We start from the raw sequence: 22,082 nt of genomic DNA on the forward strand, positions 1-22,082 counted from the left end.
CCAACGTAGACAGATTTCAGGCAAAATCAACCATTAGGCATGGGAACCTTGGCTGATTCCCAACCCTTTCCCCAACTTAGGCCAGTTGCAGCACCACAGTTACTGACCGACATTGTTTCAGTCAGCCATGATCAGCGATAGAGCCTGGCAGCTTCAATCCACATCGCTCATGGATCAGGATCAGGGAGTACCATGCACATACAGTGTGTCTCCATTCCTATGATCAGGCCTCATTAATATATGATGACAACAGTTGGTTAACTAAATCCATGGCCATTCCATAGAGGCAAACAGAAGTCAGTTCCAGTTCTAACGGGGGAGGGAGTGCAGCACTGTTAGAGTGTCAACACTAAGGGATATGGCATTGTCAGAGAGTCAGCGAGGGATGGCTTCACAGTCACAGGGTCAGTACTGAGGGAATGCCATCTTTTACTGAGATACTAAACCATGGTTCCACCTGCCATATTAGGTGGACATGAAACATCCCATGGTCATTATTTGGAGGAAGAGCAGTTGAATTCATCTTGGTGCTGCGTGAGTTCTTTTCTCTCAGTGAGCACCATGAAAGAAGATTTTTTTAGCTGTTTTGGGGACCTTGCTGTGAATGTAAATTGGCTTCTGTATTTCTGACCTTACAACAATTCCTATGCCTTAAAAGCAAGTAATTTACTGTGAAACACTTTGGAGCACCTAGAGGTTGTGAAAGAAATGCAAGTCTATCTTACACATCAACAAGCGTAATACTGGGGAGAGTTGGGATCCAGCTATCTCTAAAAGTGATACTTTGATGAAATATTCACCCTTTCACTGAACGCTGTCCTTGGTGTCTCTTTAGTTTTGTGTAGATGAAGGCCAGAGTGACGCTAAAGATGACATTGTTTCTGAGCATGACCTGCGAGCCCTGATCTCCGGGAGCAGCCATTTGTCGAGTGGATCTGACCGTAGGAAAGCAGCTGTCAGTGGCAAGTGGGTGTGTGCCCAATCATCCAAAAGCAAAAAGCAAAACCACAACAAACCCATCACAGACAAGTTGGAGGTGCTGGAGGCTGCATATACACATCAGGGTGACAAGTGGAGAGCGCTGGGATATGCCAAGGCCATCAACTCCTTGAAGAGGTACCAGAAGCCAGTGTCCTCCTATGAGGTAAAATCTCAGCCTTTTCCTTCTCCCTAGCCTCCATGTGGAGGAACTTCAGTTTGATTTGCTGAGCCTGACCTGCCCACTGGGAAACCGCACTTTGCTGATTTTACCCTGTACCGATTTTATTAAAATGAGGATTGTGTACAGTTTTAACTTTTTGACTGATTCCTCCTTTAAGAGGAACAATAGTATTTGCCTCAACCACTCCCTGACTAATAACACTGACTCGTAAGACAGTGCCCCTCAATGACAAGTTTAAATTGGTGACTGTTCCTGCATTACTGAATGCTTAGCCAGAGGAAATTAAGTTCATTAAATTTAAATTCAGGTAGAACAGCCTAAATTCACTCTCGTCAGTTTGTGGAACCCAAATCTATATCATCAATTGTCTTCTTGGGCAAAGTGAAGATTCCAGGGAGGGAGGTGAGCAGAATAGGGAGTGAAAGGATAAAGAGTGACAGGGAGAGGGAGCGAGTGGAAGAGTGAAGAGGTGGATGAGTAGGAGAAGCAGCAGAAGGGTGAGAATAAGAGGAGTTCAGAGGGACGGGGACAAATATGACTGGTGGGCTAGTGGGAAAGGTGGGCTAGATGGAAAGGTGGACAAGAGGAAGAGGTGGGTGAGAGGGAGAGTAGAAAATGAATGAAGTGGTGAGCAAGAGAGAGCGTGAGCAGTAGGGTGGAGGTGGGGTAAGCAGCCAGTTGGAGGGAGGTAAGTTGAAAGAGTAAGTTATTAAGAGTTCATAAGTTTAGGTGATAGCAAGTTATTAAGATTAATAAGATTTTGAGCCAGGTAATACCACTGATCCAGCTATTCTGCTACAAGGAGCATTGATCCTAAAGACATTCAACACATTAAAAACACATGGGCAATTGTAGGAAGTTTGTGCAAAGGTTTTCATTCCTAATCCCAATCTTCAGGCCATATCACTGAACAATTTCAGATTATTTCATGGGACATTTTAAACCATTTTATCCAAATACTACCTCTCTCCAATTCACGTCTGTAATTATTCTCAGAAACAGTTTACTTTAAAAACGCTGAATCAGTTTATTACTTCACAATTCATAAATTTTTAATGTAAAAGAACTGTGGGTGGAATAAATACCAAAACTTCCACCCTGAACGACATCAACAGTCATTCAGAGAGAGTAGAACTGCAGATGCTGGAGTCAGAGATAACAGTGTGGAGCTGGAGGAACACAGCGGGCCAGACAGCATCAGAAGAGTAGGAAATGTCAAATTTCCTGCTTCTCTGATGCTCCCTGGCCTGCTGTGTTCCTCCAGCTCCACACTGTGTTATCTACATCAACAATCATTCTGCCTCCGAGAATTTCATTCTTTCTTCACCACAGCGCTCTCTTCCCCAGTTTCCAGATGTATGGTGGAATCTGGTGAAGGCGACTGGAATATTGGCCTCCAGTTAGAGAACTGGTCAGAGCCCTGCTTAGCTTCTCTTCAGGAAGGTCCATCACATTGAGTGGCATTCCAGCTCTTGAAAGGCCAGTGGCAGCCCCTACCCTGTGATCAAGGAAAGGGGGTTCAGAAGTCCCAACAAGAACTGCTGGCCGATCAGAGGCTGGCACTTACATGAAGGGCACTGCCCCTTATGGAGATAATGGTGGTTGCTGCCATTAGACACCTACCCAAAGCCTCAGATTGAAGAGGGTCCCAAGCACAAATGAGTAATGGCAGAATGGAGGTCATCAGGTGGCAATCGCAGGGGTGTGGAGAAAGGATTTTGGCAGTAAGGGCAGGTGTATGACTCTCAGTGGGCAACCCCTTCCTTCCCAATCAGGTACAGTACCCTGCTGGGCAATGAGCAATCCCCTGGGAGCCCAGGTTTGTTTGTTCCTAAAGAATGGTGCCAAAAGTGGCCACAGTCCTTCAGCTGTGGCTAAACCAGTGTTTTATAAAGCTTTAGCGTAACTTTCTTGATTTTGTACTCTATTAATAAAGTGAAGGCTTGTGCATTTTGTTAATAATCTTAAAAAATTAGCTTGATTTGTATACATGAATACATTTTGGAGCCAGTTTCTCTTTAACTGTCCACAGGAAGCATGTAAGATCCCTGGCATTGGCAAACGAATGGCTGAGAAAATCAGAGAGATACTGGAGAGTGGGCACCTGCGCAAGCTTGACTATATCAGTGAGAGTGTCCCAGTGCTGGAAACCTTCTCAAACATCTGGGGAGCTGGTGTGAAGACAGCCCAGATGTGGTACCAGCAGGTGGAAGCAGATTCTGCAATATTATATAATTCTCTGAGCAGATTCCTGAGTTTATTGTCAGTACCTTCTTGGCCTCCTGCTCTTAGTTTGACAGAGACAATGTCAACAGCTCCAAGATCCAGCGTGTTACACCTGATCCTGCATCTGCCATTTATTTGCCCACTCAACTTGTCTAAATTGCCTTGAAACTTCTTTACATTCTCCCGACCACCTAGATTTGTTTATTCAGCAAACTTGGAAATATTGCACTCAATTCCCTCATCTAAATCATTGACCCATATTGTGAATAGTTGGGGCCCTAGCACTGATCCCTGTTGTATCCCACTTGACATTACCTTCCACTCCAAAATTACTGACTTATTGCTAATCTCCATTTCCTGTCTGCTAACAAGTTCTTCATCCATGTTAGTTTTTAATTCATTCACCGGATGTAAACGTCACTGGCTAGCCAGCGTTTATTGCCCAGAGGGCAGTTAAGAATCAACCACATAGCTGTGGATCTGGAGTCATACGTAGACCAGACCAGGTAAGGATGGTAGTTTCGTTCTGTAAAGGACATTAGTGAACCAGATCGGTTTTTCCTGACAATCAACAATGGATTCAGGGTCATCATTAGCCTCTTAATTCCAGATGTTTATTGGATTCAAATTCCACCATCTGCCATGCAGGATTTGAACACGGGTCCCCAGAATATTACTTGGATCTCTGGATTAACTGTTCAGTGATAATACCACCAGGTCATTGCATCCCCAAATAGTTTTGAATTGGACTTTTTCACTTGCTATCCCATTGAATAGTTCTATGATCATGTTATGTCATATTTTCCCTAAAGGACCTCTCACAAAAAGATTACTAATCCTAACTCATTGCACAAAACCAAATTGAGGATAACCGACCCCTGAGTTGGTTCCTTGATGTACAGCTCTAAAAATCCATCTTGTACAACACTCCAGGAATTCATCATGGTTTACTCAGTCTACATGTAGATTAAAATCACTCATGATTACTGTAGCACCTTTGTTGAATTCATCTCTAGTTTCCTATTTAATGTCATTCCCAACTTAGCACTACAGTTTGGAGGCCGAGATACAGCTCCTACCAATGGAATTGTTATTTCTTAGCTCCACCCAGGCTGATTCCACATCTAAATTTCCTGAACCAATATCCTTTCTCATGATCGGTCTGATTTCACGTTTCTCTAACACTGCCATCTTCTTTTCTACTTTTCCTGTCCTTCCTAAAGATTGTATACCCTTGTTAAGTTCCCAGACTTGATCACCTGCAACCATGTGTCCATAATTGCTATCATATAGTACTGTAGTAAAACTATTAATACTGTTATTTTGTCTATTTTGAATGCTCTGTGCATTCAGATGTAGCACCTTTAAACTTGTTGTTTTGATTTATTGCACATTTTATTTGTGTTTACTGCTAGCCCTTGTTTCTTCTGCCTTACAGTTTTGCTTTCCACTTATCTGTCTTTCATTTCCATGTTTGTTTCCCTCACTCTTGTCTTCCCACCCAGGTTCCTGTCCCCCTGCCACTCTAGTTTAAATGATGGTTAGTTCTTAAAAGTAAAATGGATAAGGGGTGCAGTGTTCAGATAGCTGACATTCTGGAAGGTATGGACAAGTGTTATCTCTGAGACCTTTGCAGACACATGCAAAACAGTGTCATGGATTCTTTTGGGCACTTTTCAAGAGGACAATCAGATTTCAAATTTGAATCATAGTAAGGATTTTTCCAGAAACAGGAGAACTGAGCTGGAAAGCTCATCAGGCGGTCATCAACTAAACACTATCCAAAGTAGAAACTGAAAGCTGACAGTCATGAGCCCGATTGGATGGATTCCAATAAACAAGCAGTTATCACAAGACATTTGACGACCAAGAAATGCCTCGTTAAGATGGTGTTCCAATGTCCTTTCATTAACCCCTTTAAAAATATCCAGGTATCCACAATCCTTTAAATTCAAGTGCACAAAATGATTAAAAATGAAACCTTCATAGCAAATGCATTTTTTTTCTTTCTTTAATGCTTGCAAATGGTCAGAGAACATTCAGCCATTCAGTCCAGTTTTACTAACTCTTTATCCCACTTGTGAATGAGATCTGTCTATTCCTATCTGAATATGCCTCCATCCCATGATCTAGTCTACTCACTCTGTTTCTTGGAAAAGGAAATAATTCTTATTATTGCTCTTTTCCTATTTTCACATTAGATTGAGAAGCTTTAACACTTAGACATGTTTTACAGGGATTCAGAACTTTGGATGATATTCAGATGAAAGCTAGTCTGACTAAGCAGCAGATCATTGGCCTCAAACACTATCATGATTTCCTCGACCGAATGCCCCGGGAAGAGGCAGGGGAGATTGAAAAAGTGGTGAGTACCTGCTGGTTTTGGTTACAAGTATGTGATTGTTGCTTTTTCGCAATGGTGTGGTCAATCAGAAAAGAGAATTATTGAATTTTATAATGTAGATAAGGCCATTTTACCCCTCATCACTGTGTCTTCTGTCTGTTAGGACTGTTCCTCATTTCTCTATTTCTCATTCCCTATTCTACTGTGCTTGTGCTGGTGATCTGAAAGAACTGTTCACATCTCTTACTTATTCCCCCCAAACAAGTTCAACTGAAAATCCCTACTGTCCCACTGTGGAAAAGTTGTGTGTGCTATGTGCTTTGTTTCCCAATTTATTGACGGGCTTGGCTAGGATTTTAGAATGTGGGGATATGATTTGGGGAGGCCCAACCAATCCCCATTTAACACTACCCTCCACTTCCTGGAGGAATTCATTCCCACTTTGAGTAACTTTTCCTTCAACTTAACTCCTTTCAAGTAAAAGGTGTTGCTGTGGGTATCTGGATAGGTCCTAGTTAGGCTCACCTTTCCCTTTCTTGAGTTCTCTGTCTCGATTTCTGGTTATACTTATCATTATTAATAACTAATATTCATTAGAAGCCCACTGACGGTCACAGTATCTACATTGGGAAGACCAAATGTTGATTTGTTAACTTCTTTGCAGAACATTTCTGTTCAGTCCGCAAATATGTCACTGAGCTTCCAGCAACCTGTGTTTTAATTCTCCACCTTGCTCTCACACTGACATGGATTAGTGCACTGTTCCATTGACACTCAATGTAAACTTCAAAATACTATCTTATCTCCTGTTAGGCGCTTTGCAGCCTTCTGAACTCAATGTTGAGTTCAATAATTTTAGACCATAATCTGTTCTGCATTTTGTTACTTTTCCTTTGGTTCTTTTGTTATTTTCTCTCAGCTAGTAGTACCTGCTTTCGGGACACCTTTTGATTCTTTGCTGCTTTTCCTGCCCCATCTCTATTCCCTTTGGTCCCGGACGACTAACCTTTCTGTCATTCCATCTCCCCTGTCTTCGAGCCTATCACAGATCTTCCCCATCCTTGTCCAACCTATGCTTTGCTCAAAACCTATTACCTCTTTAACGTTTCCCAATTATGATGAAAGGTCACAGAGCTCAAGCATTGGCTGTTTTTCACTCTCTGCCAGAACTATTGAGTTTTTGCCATTATTTTCTTCATATATTCCAGGATTTGGGAATTTGGAGGCAGTATTTGAGGATATTCATGGTGGATTGAGGATGATCTGCAGGATAGAGGATCTGGGGGCAAGGTTTCAGAAACAGGCCGAACTTGTAATGTTTCTGGGGAGAGGAAATATGTTGATTGGGATTTGGGGATGTGGAAACACAGAGTTGTGAATAGAGATTCCACCATGGCCAGTTGTAAAATTCAATTTTAAAAAATCTTATGGAAGCTGTTTTGAAAAATCCAAGAAGGTCTTACATTGCCCTTCAAGGAAACAAACCACTTTTTCCTGCCTAGTCCTATAAAGGCAAAGGTAAAGTCACCATAGTTCCAGAGGACTTTAGGGCTGCTCTCTCATTAGAAACAGATGAGTGGTGGTGAGTGTAACCTGAGGGTCACCCCATCTCACGGCTGAAGTTCAGAAGGTGGGACCTTCAGTGGTAATCTCTGCCAGTGTGGGAATTGAACCTGTGCTGTTGGCATCACTCAGCTTTGCAATCAAACCATCAAAGCCATCCAACTAACTGTCTTTGCCCCTGCTGTCTCACTTACTTGCTATCTCCTCTGTGACACAATCCACGCTGACAATACTCTGTTGTATCTCATCACGCCATCTGTCAACCTTCTCTCTTTTTTTATTTTTATTTTAATTCATGGAATGGGGGCATCACTGGCCAGGCCAGTGTTTATTGCCCGTCCCTAATGCCCAGAGGGCAGTTAAAAGTCAACCACATTGCTGTGTGTCTGGAGTCACGGCGAGGCCAGACCAGTTGAGGATGGCAGATTTCCTTCCTCAAAGGGCATCAGTAAACCAAATGGGTTTTTCCAATAATCAACAACCGTTTCATGGTCATCATTAGATTCTTAATTCCAGTCTCATATTGAATTCAAACTTCACCATCTGCCATGGTGTGATTTGAACCCAAGTCCCCAAAACATTAAAGGGTCTTTGGATTAATAGTCTAGTGAATAAGAAATGTTTGAAGGGATATGGGCCAAGCGCAGGCAGATGGGACTAGTTTACTTTGGGATTATGGCCGGCATGGACTGGTTGGACCAAAGGGAATGTTACTATGCTGTATGACTTTATGACTCTATAACTCCCTCCGTAAATCTTACTGCCTGTCTACTTCGCAAGACATTCCTTAAAACCTGCACCTTCAATCAAGCATTTGATCATAGAGTCATAGTCATCGTGCCACAGAAGTCTGCAGCACAGCAAAAGGCCCTTTGATTATCGAGTCCGCACTAGTCAGAAGCAACAATCTAATCGATTCTAATCCCATTTCTGTCACTTGGCCCATAGTCTTGTATGCCTTGGCATCATCGCAAGTGCACAACTAAATACTTCTTAATGTATGAGGGTTTCTCCTTCTACTACCCTTACAGGCAGTGAGTTCCAGATTCCCAACACCCTCTGGCTGAAAAGATGTTTCCTCACATCCCCTCTAAACTGTCTGCCTCTTACCTTAAATCTGTGCCCCTGGTCATCGACCCTTCCATTCAAAGGGAAAAGTTCCTTCCTATCTACCCTATCTATGCCCATCATTATTTTATACAATACAACCGTCACGCCCCTTAGTCTGTGCCCCAAGGAAAACAAACCCAGTCTGTCCCATCTCTTTTCATAATTAAAACTCTCCAGCCCAGACAGCATCCTGGTAAATCTCCTTTGCACCCTGTCCAATGCAGTTACATCCCTTCTGTATTGTGCACTCAATACCCTCACTGTGGCTTAACCAATGTTTTATATAGAGTTAAAGTATAACCTATGACCTCCCTGCTCTTAACCAGTTTATCTACCTGTCCCGCCACCTTAAGGAACTTATGGACCCAGGTCCCTATGAACCTCAGTACCTCCCAGGTTTCTATCATTCATCATGTATTCCCTTGCTTTATCTGTCCTGACCAAGTGTGTTGCCTCACACTTATTTGGATTGAATTCCATCCTTTGGCTAAATATCTCTTTCTGCCTCAGTGTCAACATTTTATTTGATGGTCCTGCAGGGAACTTTGTTTGTGTTCAGGTGCACACATCAGTTCAAGCTGTTGATGTTGCAGACTAGGGAATATACCAACCCTTCCCACAAAACAGGTGACACCAAGACAAACAAGAGCAGCTCAGAGTCCTCAGGTTTTAAATGAACTTGGTGGGGAACCCAGGAGTATTTAATACAGAGAAAGCAATAATGGAATCTGTTGAAAGCGATTCTCTAATAGAGATATATACTCCACTGTGATTGGCAAATCCTGCTGAGCTTACTGACACATGCACAGCAGTTGTCATGGGAACAGCAAGAAGCTCAAAACCACGGCATCTGCCGTGAAGTATCAGACCCAAGGAATGTTGCTCAGCAGGGAAGGGAAGGGGTGCAGTGTGTCATTCCGACTTCACTGTGCTGCGTAAATAGAGAATAGCCTCCTATCCTGGATTAGAGGGAACAAACATCAGCTCAGTGCACAAATCAATCAGAGGACTCAACAGTTGTCAGTTTGACAGGAGCAAAGGCCATTGTTCAGTGATAGGATTATTGACAGCAATGACTGGGACCTTATTGAGGTTGTAAGGAGTTGAGAAAGGAATTAACAGGATTATACCGTCTATCTGTATGTCAAATGGATTAGGTAGGATTGACTGAAGCTCTCCAGAGTCTTTCAACTGCCTCACAATAGTTACAGTCAGTGGCTTCACTGCAAAATTTCAGCATTAATATGTTCAGAAGTGACCGTTTAGGAGCACTTTGAAGGTGGAGTTGAGGGAAATTGCCAATTGCATTCGGGAAGGCAGGAGTTAAGGAGCTTTGATGGGAATGAAAGAAGATCATGAGACTGAGGAGAGAGAGTGCCAAAGATAAGGAACAGGAAAAACAACTGAGGGTGAGCGAGTGATTATCAGTAATCCATTGTCAGCAGAGAGGGTCATGAGCAGTAATCCAGTGTCAGAGCTGAGAGGGATATAAGCAGTGATCCAGTATCTCTCATTAGCAGTATTTCTTATCTTTGTTTTCCAGGTGGGGGACATGGCTCAGTCAATCGATCCATCTCTGATTGCTCTAGCTTGTGGCTCCTATCGACGTGGGAGGTCTACCTGTGGTGATGTAGACGTCCTCATCACACATCCAGATGGAAAATCGCACCAAGGTGTCTTCAGTAAGATCCTTGCTGGTCTGAGGGACACAGGTAAGTGTGTTCAGACAAAAATGGGACAATGGATACAGGCAGAGTTTTGGAGCAAAGATATCATCAGTGTTCTGTAATGGACATGAAGCTTATTGTTACCCTCACACCCCAAAAAAATGCATCTTTCATTTGTTTAGCCTCAGGCCTAATGTATCAGGGGTCATTCGGGGGAGACTATGGCCTAATGATATTATCACCGGACTGTTAATCCAGAGACCCAGATAATGTTCTGGGGACCCTGGTTTGAGTCCCACCACGGCAGATGGTGGAATTTGAATTCAATAAATATCAGGAATTAAGAATGAATCCATTTGTTCATTGTCAGGAAAAACCCATCTGGTTCACTAATGTCCTTTAGGGAAGGAAACTGCCATCCTTACCTGGTCTGGCCTACATGTGACTCCAGACCCACAGCAATGTGGTTGACTCTTAACTGCCCCGTGAGCAACTGAGATGGGCAATAAGTGCTGCCTAGCCAGCAATGCCCTCGTCCTATGAATGAATAAAGAAAAGAAAAAAAAAAATCAAGGATCATTAAACATTCCTCGGAATTGCCACTGATGAGTTTCCTGGATGGTGCAGAGTTCCACGCTGCCTGAGTGTTCTGCAGTTGTCTGTTGGTTTCTACAATGTCACTATTTATTGCAGCATGGGCAAATGTTTAAGGTTGGGACTTAAGTACGTTGTTGGAGCAAATCATCCAGAACAAGTCCCAGCAGTTGCTGCCCTGCAGGTGTCCGATGGTGCAGTGTAGAAGGAGCTTAGTCTGCACCTAACCCCAGGCTGTACCTGCTCTGGGAGTGTTTAATGAGGACAGTGTAGAGGATGCATTACTTTCTGTTTAAAAGAGTAGAGGAAGCTTTACTCAGTAAATAACTCAATGTTGTATCAGTCCTGGGTGTGATTGAAGAGGGCAGTGTAGAAATTTTATTCTGTATTTAACCTTGGTACACCTGATTCAAGGTTCTCCTGAGTAGCTTTTAAACAGAGATCTCACATTTTCACAAGAACAGAATATTTTCTGGACAATGTTTGACTCTTGAATTTGTTATTGAAAGGATTTCTAACGGATGACCTGGTCAGCCAGGAAGAGAGCGGGGACCAGAAGAAGTATCTGGGAGTTTGCCGGCTTCCAGGTCCTGGGCACCGTCACCGGAGGCTCGACATCATTGTGGTACCATACAGTGAGTTTGCCTGTGCCCTGATGTACTTTACCGGATCCGCACATTTTAATCGGTCCATGCGGGCTTTGGCCAAGACGAAGGGCATGAGCCTGTCAGAGCACTCGCTGAACTACCACGTCCTGAGGAAGGGCAGTGCCAAACTCACCACAGGAGTAATCATTTCCACGACAACCGAGCAAGACATCTTTGAGCACCTGGGACTGCTGTACAGGAAGCCACATGAGAGGGACTGGTGACACTGCTGCAGGTTGGCAGAGACCCATTCCACTGTATTTGTGCATGTGTCACCCAGTTTGATATAGCACCATACAGGCCAAGGACCCACCAGTTCACCTCCAAGTCCAGGCTGAGCTATCTGCTTTGAGGGTTTTTAATGTATCTGTAAAATGAAATACCTTTGCCATCTGTGAGCTTTACGATCTGAGAAAACAGAATGATTGATCCTTTATCCACAGGGTTACAGAGTAAAACGTAGGGAAGGCTAAACCTGCATCAATCTGCTGTGTCCGATTCTGGGGCACAATTTTAAGAAAAATGTCATGGCTTTGGAAAGGGTACAAAAGGAGATTTACTGCAGTGGTATCAGGAACTAGGGCTTTATACAGTGATCCTGAAAAAGCTGTCTTTCTTGTTGAAGATGATTTATAAGAGATTTAATAGCAATGTTCAAAACATTAGGGATTTGTGATCTAAGATTACAAAGCGATCTTAATCAGTTGGCCCCGTGGGCTGAGGTGAGGCAAATGGAGTTTACTTTGGATGAATGCGAGGTATTGCATTTTGGTAAAACAGACAAGGGCAGGATTTTTACCGTTAATGACAGGGCCCTGAATGGTGTTGTAGGACAGAGACACCATGGGGATCAGGTACATAATTCTTTGAAATTTGTGTCCATGTAGACAGGGTGGTTTAGCACTGTTGCCTTCATCGGCTGGACCTTTGAGTTTAGGATTTGGGATGTCATGTTGAGGTTGTACAGGACATTGGTGAGACCTCTTCTGGAGTACTATGTACAGTTCTGGTCGCCCTGCTACAGCAAGGATATTATTAAATTGGAGAGGGTTCAGAAAAGATTTATCAGGATATTACCGGGAATGGAGGGTTTGAGTTATAATGATATGATGTGGAGGTGCCAGTGTTGGACTGGGGTGGACAAAGTCAGAAATCACACGACACCATGTTATAGTCCAACAGGTTTATTTGAAGACACAAGCTTTCGGAGCCTCGCTGCTTCCTCAGGTGTTAGTGAGGTGGTATCAGACACAGAATTTATACGTAAAAGATCAAAGGGTCACAACACTGTATGAGGATGTATATTAAACAAACCTAAGATGCTGTTCAATCTTTAATTGTTTAGAAGGTTTTAATTGATTAATTTGTATATGTAAATCCCCGAATTCCTTTCAAGTCACTGTCCTGAGAGAACCAAACGTTTTATCAGTGTAAAGAAGTGATGACATTTTAGGTCAGACAATGCATGTTAGGTGTGAGGCCTTGTTTAGAATCTGTTTGTGTTTTGGTTTGGAGTCAGACTAGTTTTATTTCTAAAATGGGAATTTATAAAACGCCACATTGACTCACTGTCTATAAATTGTGTGCTTTTTGAACAAAATAGAATGTATCTGCAAATGTGTTTGTGTGAGTGAGAGTGTCACACACACACACTCTCTCTCTCTCAGACACACTTTCCCACACACACTCTCTCCCACGCATGCGCACACACTCTCACTCTCTCCCTCACACACTGTCTCACTCTCTCTCTCTCTCTCTCCCCTACACACACACACAATCTCTCTCTCCCACACATACACATACACACACACACACACTCTCTCTCTTTCTCTGTCACTCTGTATTCCCCATCTCTTTCTCTCTCTTCACCCCCCACACACGTAAATAGATAGGGTGTATTTGTATTTGCATTCTATTTTGTTCAAAAAGCACACAATTTATAGACAGTCAGTCAATGTGGCATTTTATAAATTCCTACTGTAGAAATAAAACCAGTCTGGCTCCAAACCAAAACACAAACAGATTTTAAACAAAGCTTCAATTAAAACCTTCTAACTGATTAAAGATTTAACAGCATCTTACTTTTGTTTAATACATCCTCATCAGTGGTGTGACTCTTTGATCTTTTACTTATACTTTCTGTGTCTGATACCACCTCACTAACACCTGAAGATGGAGTGCGTCTCCAAAAGTTTGTGTTTTCAAGTAAACCTGTTGGACTATAACCTGGTGCCGTGTGATTTCTGACATTATAAAGATGGGCTGGGAATTTTTTAACTGGAGCATAGAAGGTTGAGAGGTGACCTTGTAGAGGTTTGCAAAATCATGAGGGGCATAGAAAAGGTGAATAGCAAGGGTCTTTTCCATAGGGTGGGGGAGTTCAAAACTAGGGGGCATATTTTTAAAGTGAAAGGAGAAGGATTTAAACAGGACATGAGGGGCAATCTTTTTACACAGAGAATGGTTTGCATGTGGAATGAACTGCCAGATAAAATGGTGAATGCAGGTCAGTTACAACATTTGAAAGAAATTTGGATAAGTTCATGAATAGGAAAGGTTTGAAAGGATATGGGCCAAATGCAGGCAGGTCAGACTAGTTTGGTTTGGGCACGTGGTCGGGAGGGACTGGTTGGACCGAAGGGTCCATTTCCATGACTCTACAACAACGAGAGCTCACTGTCCCATGCATACATTCACTTGATATTTAGAAACATCAGAGGGGAACTCATCAACTCAACTTGTATTCAGTTATATTGTGGCTAATCTGTACCTTAATTCTATTTAACCCCCCTAGGTTCCTTAACTATGAACTTCCTTACCCAACAAAAATCTGTCAGTCTGAATTTTGAAAGCTCCAAATAAACCTTGATTGGTGTGGGAGAGGGGATGGAGTGGTCCTGAAGCATTTCTTCACACAGAAGAAACAATTTATCTCTATCTACTTTGTAAATGCCTTTAATCGTCTTAAAGACTTTATAATGTATATGAGCACTGATCAGTACATTTTAAGAAGCAGCAGTACTAAATTAACCTCTCTCATTGTTTCCTGTCCTCATGGACTGAGTGGGGAAGAGTTGTGTTAATGCACCCAGAACACTTCCTGCATAGTGGAAGGTGAAACAGGAGATTTGTTGCCACCTTGTGGACAAAAATAAATATTTCCTGCTGAATGTTTAAAGAGTAATAATTGCTTAGCGGACAGGCTAACAAGATCTTAGAAGAAGATCTAAGGAAGGGTCTGGCCCCAGATGTATGCTGGACTTGGCTTATTTTAACCAAGCTAGCTAGCAGTCAGACACGTCAGTTATAAACAAGGTTAGAAATCAAATAGGCTCCATCTGATTGCAGTATAGTGACCCCTGATGGGAAGTATGTGTGTGGACATTAATGGAAAGCAGTGTCAAGTTTAGCTGTGCTGCTCTTCACTGAAGGAAGTGTACCAATCACCTGAATGAGCCTATTTCAGTTGACATAATTGTATCGGGCAAAGAAAAACCTACAAAAAAAAGAGAAATGTGTTTACTTTTAAAGGACATACTTTTCAGATTTTTATTTAGTTCTTCCCAGGTCTGTAGATGGACACAGAAGAGTTCTCTTTTAGCAAAAATATTTAACAAGATCAGGCTACAGGGTAACTCTACTCGGTGCCTGTGTCAGATTTTCAGGTGTCTGGACAACGGTGTGCTATTATCAGTTTACTGATAGATCATGGATTGGAATAAATAATATTACATCTTTGCGTTACTTATTTGCCCTGCAGTACCGTCTTATCAACTGAGGCAGGTTTAATCTCCATTCCTCCACTATATCCGTCAAACTGGGTATGAATGGCACGTTTCCTTTCCAAGAGGACTTAAATGAACTAATGTTCTGAGGAAGGGTCACTGGACCCAAAATGTTAACTCTGATTTTTTCTTCACAGATGCTGCCAGACCTGCTGAGCTTTTCCAGCAATTTGTTTTCGTGTCTTTAATGAACTAGGTTGGTTTTATGTCAGTTTACCAGTTTATTGTTCTTAAGTTTAATTCAGATTCTCTGTGTTTTGAGCTGTTGTTCTCAAGATTGCATCCAGTTATGTAGCCACTTCACAACTGTGACAGTATGTGCCTTTAAGAGGGATTTGTCCTGTCATGTTAATCTTGAAGTGGATGCTGTGAACATGGTGGAGGTGTCTGCTCCATGGAGAACAGAGTAAATGGCTTTGTTTTTTTTAATTAGACAAATCACTCATTTTTAAATGAGTTAGTGGAGTCAGGCTCACACAGACCCTGGGTTTTTGGTTTTTGCTTTCAGTTGTTGAAGTTGGGGTTTTGGAGATGAAGCTATCTCTGCTTCCATAAAATGCTTGAATTCTGTCCCTGCTGCTAGATTCATTCTGTTGGTGTTCCTTATCCTGGACTGGAGGAGATAGCAAGTAAGGGAAATCTGTTTTGCTGAATTTGCTTTTGCCAAGGGTGTGTGTATGGGATGCTGCTATATTGGAAGAGTTGATGAGTAGTAATTAAAAAATATATTGTTCTAAGTATTTCGATAGAGTTAAAGTTATGCCAATTCTATTTTTTGTTTGCATTTTAACTGTGGTATAAGAATAAAGTGTGTTTTGCTTCAAGCCTAGTAGTTTGACCAATCAAATCATATCTGGAACACAGCACCTAACACTTGCCTTTAAATAAGATAGAAGTTACATCTAGACTATCTTCTTGATATGTTTTCAGGAACTTTAGTCTGATCCATAACGCCACTGTTTCTCTTTAGAGTTAATATAAACTGCAGTCTTCCTCCATCATTGACATTGATGGATGCATTTGAGACAGAGCGGTTGAGCTGGTACTTGTTATTCATTGGTTAATGAATAGATACCTTTACTGGTGTGGTTAATAGGTGAAACTTAATGGGCTTTGTATATAAATATGTAATTGGCTATATAGGTAATTTACTGGTGGTGGTGGTGAGTAGTTAAAAACACAAAAAGTAGTGATTTGGTCATGGGGAAAAATGTTTGGTTGTGTGTGATACTTCGGGATGTTAAGAAAAAATGAAAATTACCACAGGTGATTTGATGATTGGAAGAAAATTGTTCAGTGTTAAGATAAATTCTGGATATGAAAGAAAAATGAAGAGATGCAATGCTGTCAGAAAGGTACACCTGTTTTCCTTGCTGCTGTTGGGATATTGCTCAGAAACCTTAACAAGGCAGAGGCATAGCTGACTGCATGTATAACAGTGATGGGGATATGCTAACACCCACAGTCTGAGAAAAGAGAGCTGATCAAAAACCATGCAGCCAACAATTCTTTAGTGAATAGCAAGTCAGACCACTACATCAATACCTGTTTTCATGGAGTCTGTGTGAGAAAAGTAGTTGATGCAGCTGGTTGCATGCCACATTCTGCAGGTATGCTGCCTTCAGTGCATCCCTGGTATGGGAAAAGTTTTGGTAAGCACAATATAGGGCACTTGTGGTGAAGTGGTAGAGTTTCTACCTCCCTCAAGGGGAAACATCCTCTCTACCCTATCCAGCCCCTTAGAATCTTGTATGTTTCAAAACAATCACCTCTCATTCTTCCACAATCATGAATACAAGCCCAACTGACTGACTTTCTGATAAGAAAATCCCTCAAAACCTGTGATCAATCAATATCCCTTCTCTGGACTGCCTCCAATGCCAATATATCTTTCCTTAGATCAGGTGCCGAAAATTGTTCACAGTATTCCAAATGTGGTGTGACTGGTGCCTTGTATATGTAGTTTTAGCAAGACCTCCTTGCTTTTACACTCCACTCCCTTTGAAATAGAGGCCAATATTTCATTTGCCTTCACTATCATCTACTAAAGTTGGATGTTAGCTTTTCATGATTCATGTGCAAGGTTTCCCAAATCCGTTCTGTAGCATTCTGCAGTCTTCATGTAAATAACATTCTGCTCCTTTATTTCTTCAGCCAAAGCGCATAACTTTGTTTTTTCCCCACAATGTATTCCATCTGCCAAGTTTTAACCTATTTATATCTATTTGCAAGTGCTTGGAGTCAGCCTCACCACTTGCCTTCCCACTTATTTTTGTCAAATTTTGAAAACCTGGCTAAAATGCTTTCACTTTCCTCATCCAAGTCATAAATATAAATTGTGAATAATTGTGGCTCAGCACTGATCCCTATAGCACTTCACTAGTTACAGATCCCCCTTATCCCAACTAGCAGTTATCTATGCTAACGTATAACCTCCAACACTCAGTTTTACTGACTATCCCAACACCTTCTGGAAATCCAAATGTTACATCCATTGCTTCCCCTTTAGCCTCCTTGTTACCTCCTCAAAGTACTACAATAAATTTGTCAGACATGATTTCCTCTTTTTGTTTTCTGGCTAGTACCCAATTGAAAATATTTTCTAATCAAATGTTCAGAGATGTTATTACACTCCTCTGGAACAGCTAGATCTTAAACCTGGGCCTCCTGGCTCCAGGGTAGGGACATGACTACTGTTGCCATAGGAACCCCTGGTTTCCCATTATTATTTCCCAGCTTCCTTCTCTAGCCTTTATATATTTAAAGAAGCTTTTAATGTCCATCTTGGTATTACATACAAGTGTATCCTCAATTTATTTTCTCCTTTTTTTTGGTCATGTATTGACTTTAACATTTCCCAATCCTCCAATTTCTGACTAACCATTGCCATTGCATTTTTTCTTGCAACTTGATACTGTCCTTAATTGTCTTGATTGACCATTGTCACTTTATCCCCTTCTTAGAATCCTTACTCCTCATTGGGATATATCTTTACGCAGAGTGAACTAATTCCTTCAGTACTAGTTCTTGCTCATCCCTCAGTAACCATCTTTAAGTTGAGCATATTTGTTTGTGATGCAAGTTTTCTGAGTTCATTTTATTAAATCTACTGTATTTACACATTAACCTGACCCCTTGTTTTCTGAAAAATCTACAAACATAGTTGGGGGTGTATGCTGCCCTTTTGAGAGTTGGTCATGTGACCTGGGGGAGGCAGGGAACGGGGACATTGAGAGACAGTCTAGCTCTAACTGCGTAGCTGTAAAGATATAACAAACTGGTCCCAGTTCAATTTCTACAGGCCTACTGCATGGTCTTTTTATAATTTATAAATTGACCTGAACATAATGACTGGTGATGAGACTGAGTCACAGCCCACTAACTGTGGGCTACTGTCATTTTCAGAAGAGACAAAGTACATCACAGAGACCTTGGAAACAGCGTGGGATTGAGGAGGTAGCGTAGTAGACATGCTGAAAGATAGAACAAAATGTCAAACAAAGGAAGCAGTTGTGTGGGGACTTGAGCTACAGCCAAAGGCTGAAAAGGGGAGTACTCACCCAGAAGATTACCAAAACCATCACTGAGAGCGTTTACTTAGGGGACTTTGGTTGTGCTCGACTATTGGACTTAGACTCAAGTAGCAGGAAAATTCCTGCTGGCAGGAAAACAAAATGGCAGACCCATTTGGAGCTATGAGACAGAAAGTTGGGTTCTGTATACTGAACGTTTTAATGCATACTTTAATACAAAGGAAGAGTGCCTGAAGACTTAACGGTACGGGTTTTCTTGAGCATCATTGGGAGCTAAACGTCTGCAATTCTGAGGAGTCTGATGCAACCAGAGAAACCAGTAGAGAAGACCAATCCAATAAAAGATTGTGAAGTGTTGGAAGTCATTTTGTGCCAAAGCCACGATGTTTGCAAAATGTCTCCGTTTTTATAAACGGGTACAACATGGAGAGTCCATCAGCCAATTTGTGGCTGCCTTTTTGTTTGTTTGATTTATCATTTCACTGTATCTTGGTACGTGATGAAGTGTTGTTTAGTTTGCTATACAGGTAGATTGTACCAAAGTGTTTCAGGGTAGCAGAACAGAGTGCAGAATAGAGTGATACAGCCACAGAGAGAGATCAACATTAACAGTTGAGAGGTCCATTCAAATCTGATATAAAGCCGTTTTTGAATCTGTTCATAGATGTATTCAAACCTTTATATCTTCTGCCTCATGGCAGAGAGTGGAAGAGTATAACTAGGGTGGGAGGGATCTTTGATTATGTTGGTTGCTTTCCCGAGGCAGCAGCAAGTACAAATAGCGTCAATAGATGGAAGGCTGGTTAGTATGATAAAAAAGGACTCTCTAGTTTCTTGCTGTCTCGGGAAGAGCAGCTGTCAAGCCACACTGTGATGCATCCAGATTGGGTGCTTTCCATGGTGCATTTATAAAAATTGATGTCTTTGTGGACGTGCCCAATTTCCTTAGCCTCCTGAGGTAGAGATGTTGTGCTTTCTACTGTTGCATGGATGGTGGGTGGACCAGGACAGATTGTTGGTGATCATCACGCCCAAGAACCTAACATTCTCGACCAAAGAGATTGGCAGAACATTATGAATCTAGAGGGTTCCTGTAGAATGCCTTGCAGGACTAGTTAGTTTATGGCATTCGACGTGAAGCCATTTAACAGAAGTTGAGAGGGAAACCAAGATTTTGGATTTCACAGCAGCTTTTGAAATCACTACATCCCTGGAGTTGGAATAAAGTAGCAGAAACTCAGCAAATAGCAGTACCAGCTGCAGAATGCTGTGACCATGGCAAGTTAAGCCACAAAGAGCCAATGCTACCAACATGGCAAGTTGAGTCCAACACGTTGGCTCTTTGTGGCTTAAGAACCCCAGTGTCAAAAATATCTGCAGTTGGGCTACATTGCCCAAAAATGCCAGTTACAACCCCAACAAGAAACAAACCCAAGGACAGGGCAAAAGGTACATGTTGCCCAGGGAGTAGATAGGGAGTTGACTGGGTCTGCAGAAGGGCAAGAATCAGTGGAGTTTTGATTAAACCTTCAGTCGGTATGGAACGAAGTTGATCATTTCTGGGTTCTTCCCAAATTAAAGGGAATGGTAATAAAGATGGAAGCAAACACAGGTGCAGTGATGTTTCTGATTCCTGAATTAAGTCTATAGGGAGAAGGGCACTACCCTTGAAGCCTGCTAAGATTACATTACAGACATACATACATTGAACAAATGGTGCCACTAAAGGGTTATATATTGGTGCAAGTACATTTAAGGCACCAGTGTGCAGAATTACCACTGTACGTAGTAAAAAGCAAACCCCTGCATAATTTGGATGCTCCTGGTCACAAAACTTACATTTTAAGTAGGTTGGCAGACCCAAACTGGAGTTTGGAAGACAGCTTGGACAAGTCTAAGAACGTCTTCAAGGGATCCCTGGGGGGCAGGGAGAGAAAAGAAATGAAAGGAGTTGAAATTAAAACACAGGTGAAACCAGAGGTTCATCCGAGGAGTCCTTTACAGCAGACACTTCCTGCTGCTGACCGACCACAGGCCGCTACTTCCGTTTTTGGCCCTCAATCACCATGGCAGCAAATTCAAGTCAATTTCATAGGACCAGCAGAGGAACAGATGTTGCTAATGGTGGTGGATGCCCACTCCAGGTAGCTAAGGGTGACGGTTGTGAAGTTGGTACCAGCAGAAGCAATGATAGACCAAATGGATGAAATATGTCAAGTTTGGGAACCCCAAACAAGTCATGAGTGACAACGGTCTACAATTTGTGGCAAGAGTTTGGGGAGTACCTGGAATAGCAGTCAGGGGAGATTGGCTCCATCTTACCCGGCGATAAACAGACAGGTGGAGAGATTTGAACAAACCCACACGCAAGCCTTAAAAAGAGGGTTTGCTAGGACAGCAAATTAAATTCCTCAGCATGTTCTATAACACGCCACACACAGCAACCTAGTGCTCACCAGTGTCCTTCATGTTTAACCACTACTGAGAACCATGTTTGACTGCAGCTGAGAGAGATCAGAGCGGTGGTGGAGTAAAATTAACAAGGACAGATGGCCAGGATGGCAGGAATCCTAAAGTTGAGGATGCCCCAAAGAGGAGAGATTGTCTTGGCCTGAAATTGTACGTCTGGGGAAAAAAAAAATCAATTCCAACAGTGGTGGCTCAAAGAGGACCGTTGTCTTATACGCAGCCGACAAGGTCTGGAGGGGACTCGTGGTTACCTCACCAACGGATGGAGTGAGTGAGTGTGAGAGTGAGTGTTTGACAGTGAACAAGGTGGACTTCCTTCAAAATTCAGAGCTGGGGTGAATGGAACTAGTGGTGTCAGAGTCATCTATCAGGGAGGGGTATATCTGCTAAACAGTGGGTACATCTTAAAGACCAGGAGACTACACTAGAAAAGGCTCCTTAGACTAGGAGACCATCTTCTAGAAGCTGCTATGCTCCAAGAGACTAATCGTGCCATGTAGATTAGTGTAAGGGTGGTTGTTATTCGATGTTTTCCATGCTTTGGTAAGTATTGCTGAATATGTATATATGTTGGCTAGGATACAATTGTTGTATACATGTTCATTAATGGGCGTTTTTGAAATAAACAGGGAAGGGTATTATGTAGTTGGGGGTGTGTGCTGCCCCTTTAAGAGAGGTGGTCAGAGAAGGGGAAGTGGGGGTGGGGGCTACTCAAGTCGTCTTGTTCATTTATGCCTTTAAGAATTTTACTTCAGTGTCCCTTTCTCCACCCTCAGCCCAGCACAGATTCCCTTTATCTACAAAGCATAACTACAAAGTTATCAGCATAACTACTGCATCTACTGTTATCATGATTTGATTTACAAAAACACCAGTTGCATTTATTTGGCTGTTAGTATGCCAACACAGATAGTGACTACTGTGCAAACAAGCATTTCCGGCTCACACCCAAACACTAAAAGGAAAAGACACACAAAAGATA

At 42.2% G+C, this 22,082-nt stretch overlaps 1 protein-coding gene across 1 annotated transcript in view; it reads left to right on the top strand.

Annotated features, from left to right (window-relative positions):
- poll (polymerase (DNA directed), lambda) overlaps positions 1-14,200 on the top strand; it is a 20,362-nt gene extending 6,162 nt beyond the window's left edge. Inside the window, exons 4-8 of the mRNA XM_048609034.1 lie at positions 836-1,144; positions 3,195-3,368; positions 5,625-5,753; positions 9,949-10,117; positions 11,176-14,200. Of these exons, the coding sequence (XP_048464991.1) occupies positions 836-1,144; positions 3,195-3,368; positions 5,625-5,753; positions 9,949-10,117; positions 11,176-11,537 (1,143 nt within the window). The 3' untranslated portion in view covers positions 11,538-14,200. The remainder of the gene's footprint in view (positions 1-835; positions 1,145-3,194; positions 3,369-5,624; positions 5,754-9,948; positions 10,118-11,175) is intronic.
- The last annotated feature ends 7,882 nt before the right edge of the window (positions 14,201-22,082 follow it).

This window comes from Rhincodon typus, chromosome 20, assembly GCF_021869965.1.
Source record: "Rhincodon typus isolate 14 chromosome 20, sRhiTyp1.1, whole genome shotgun sequence".
In the NCBI taxonomy this organism is placed as follows: domain Eukaryota; kingdom Metazoa; phylum Chordata; class Chondrichthyes; order Orectolobiformes; family Rhincodontidae; genus Rhincodon; species Rhincodon typus.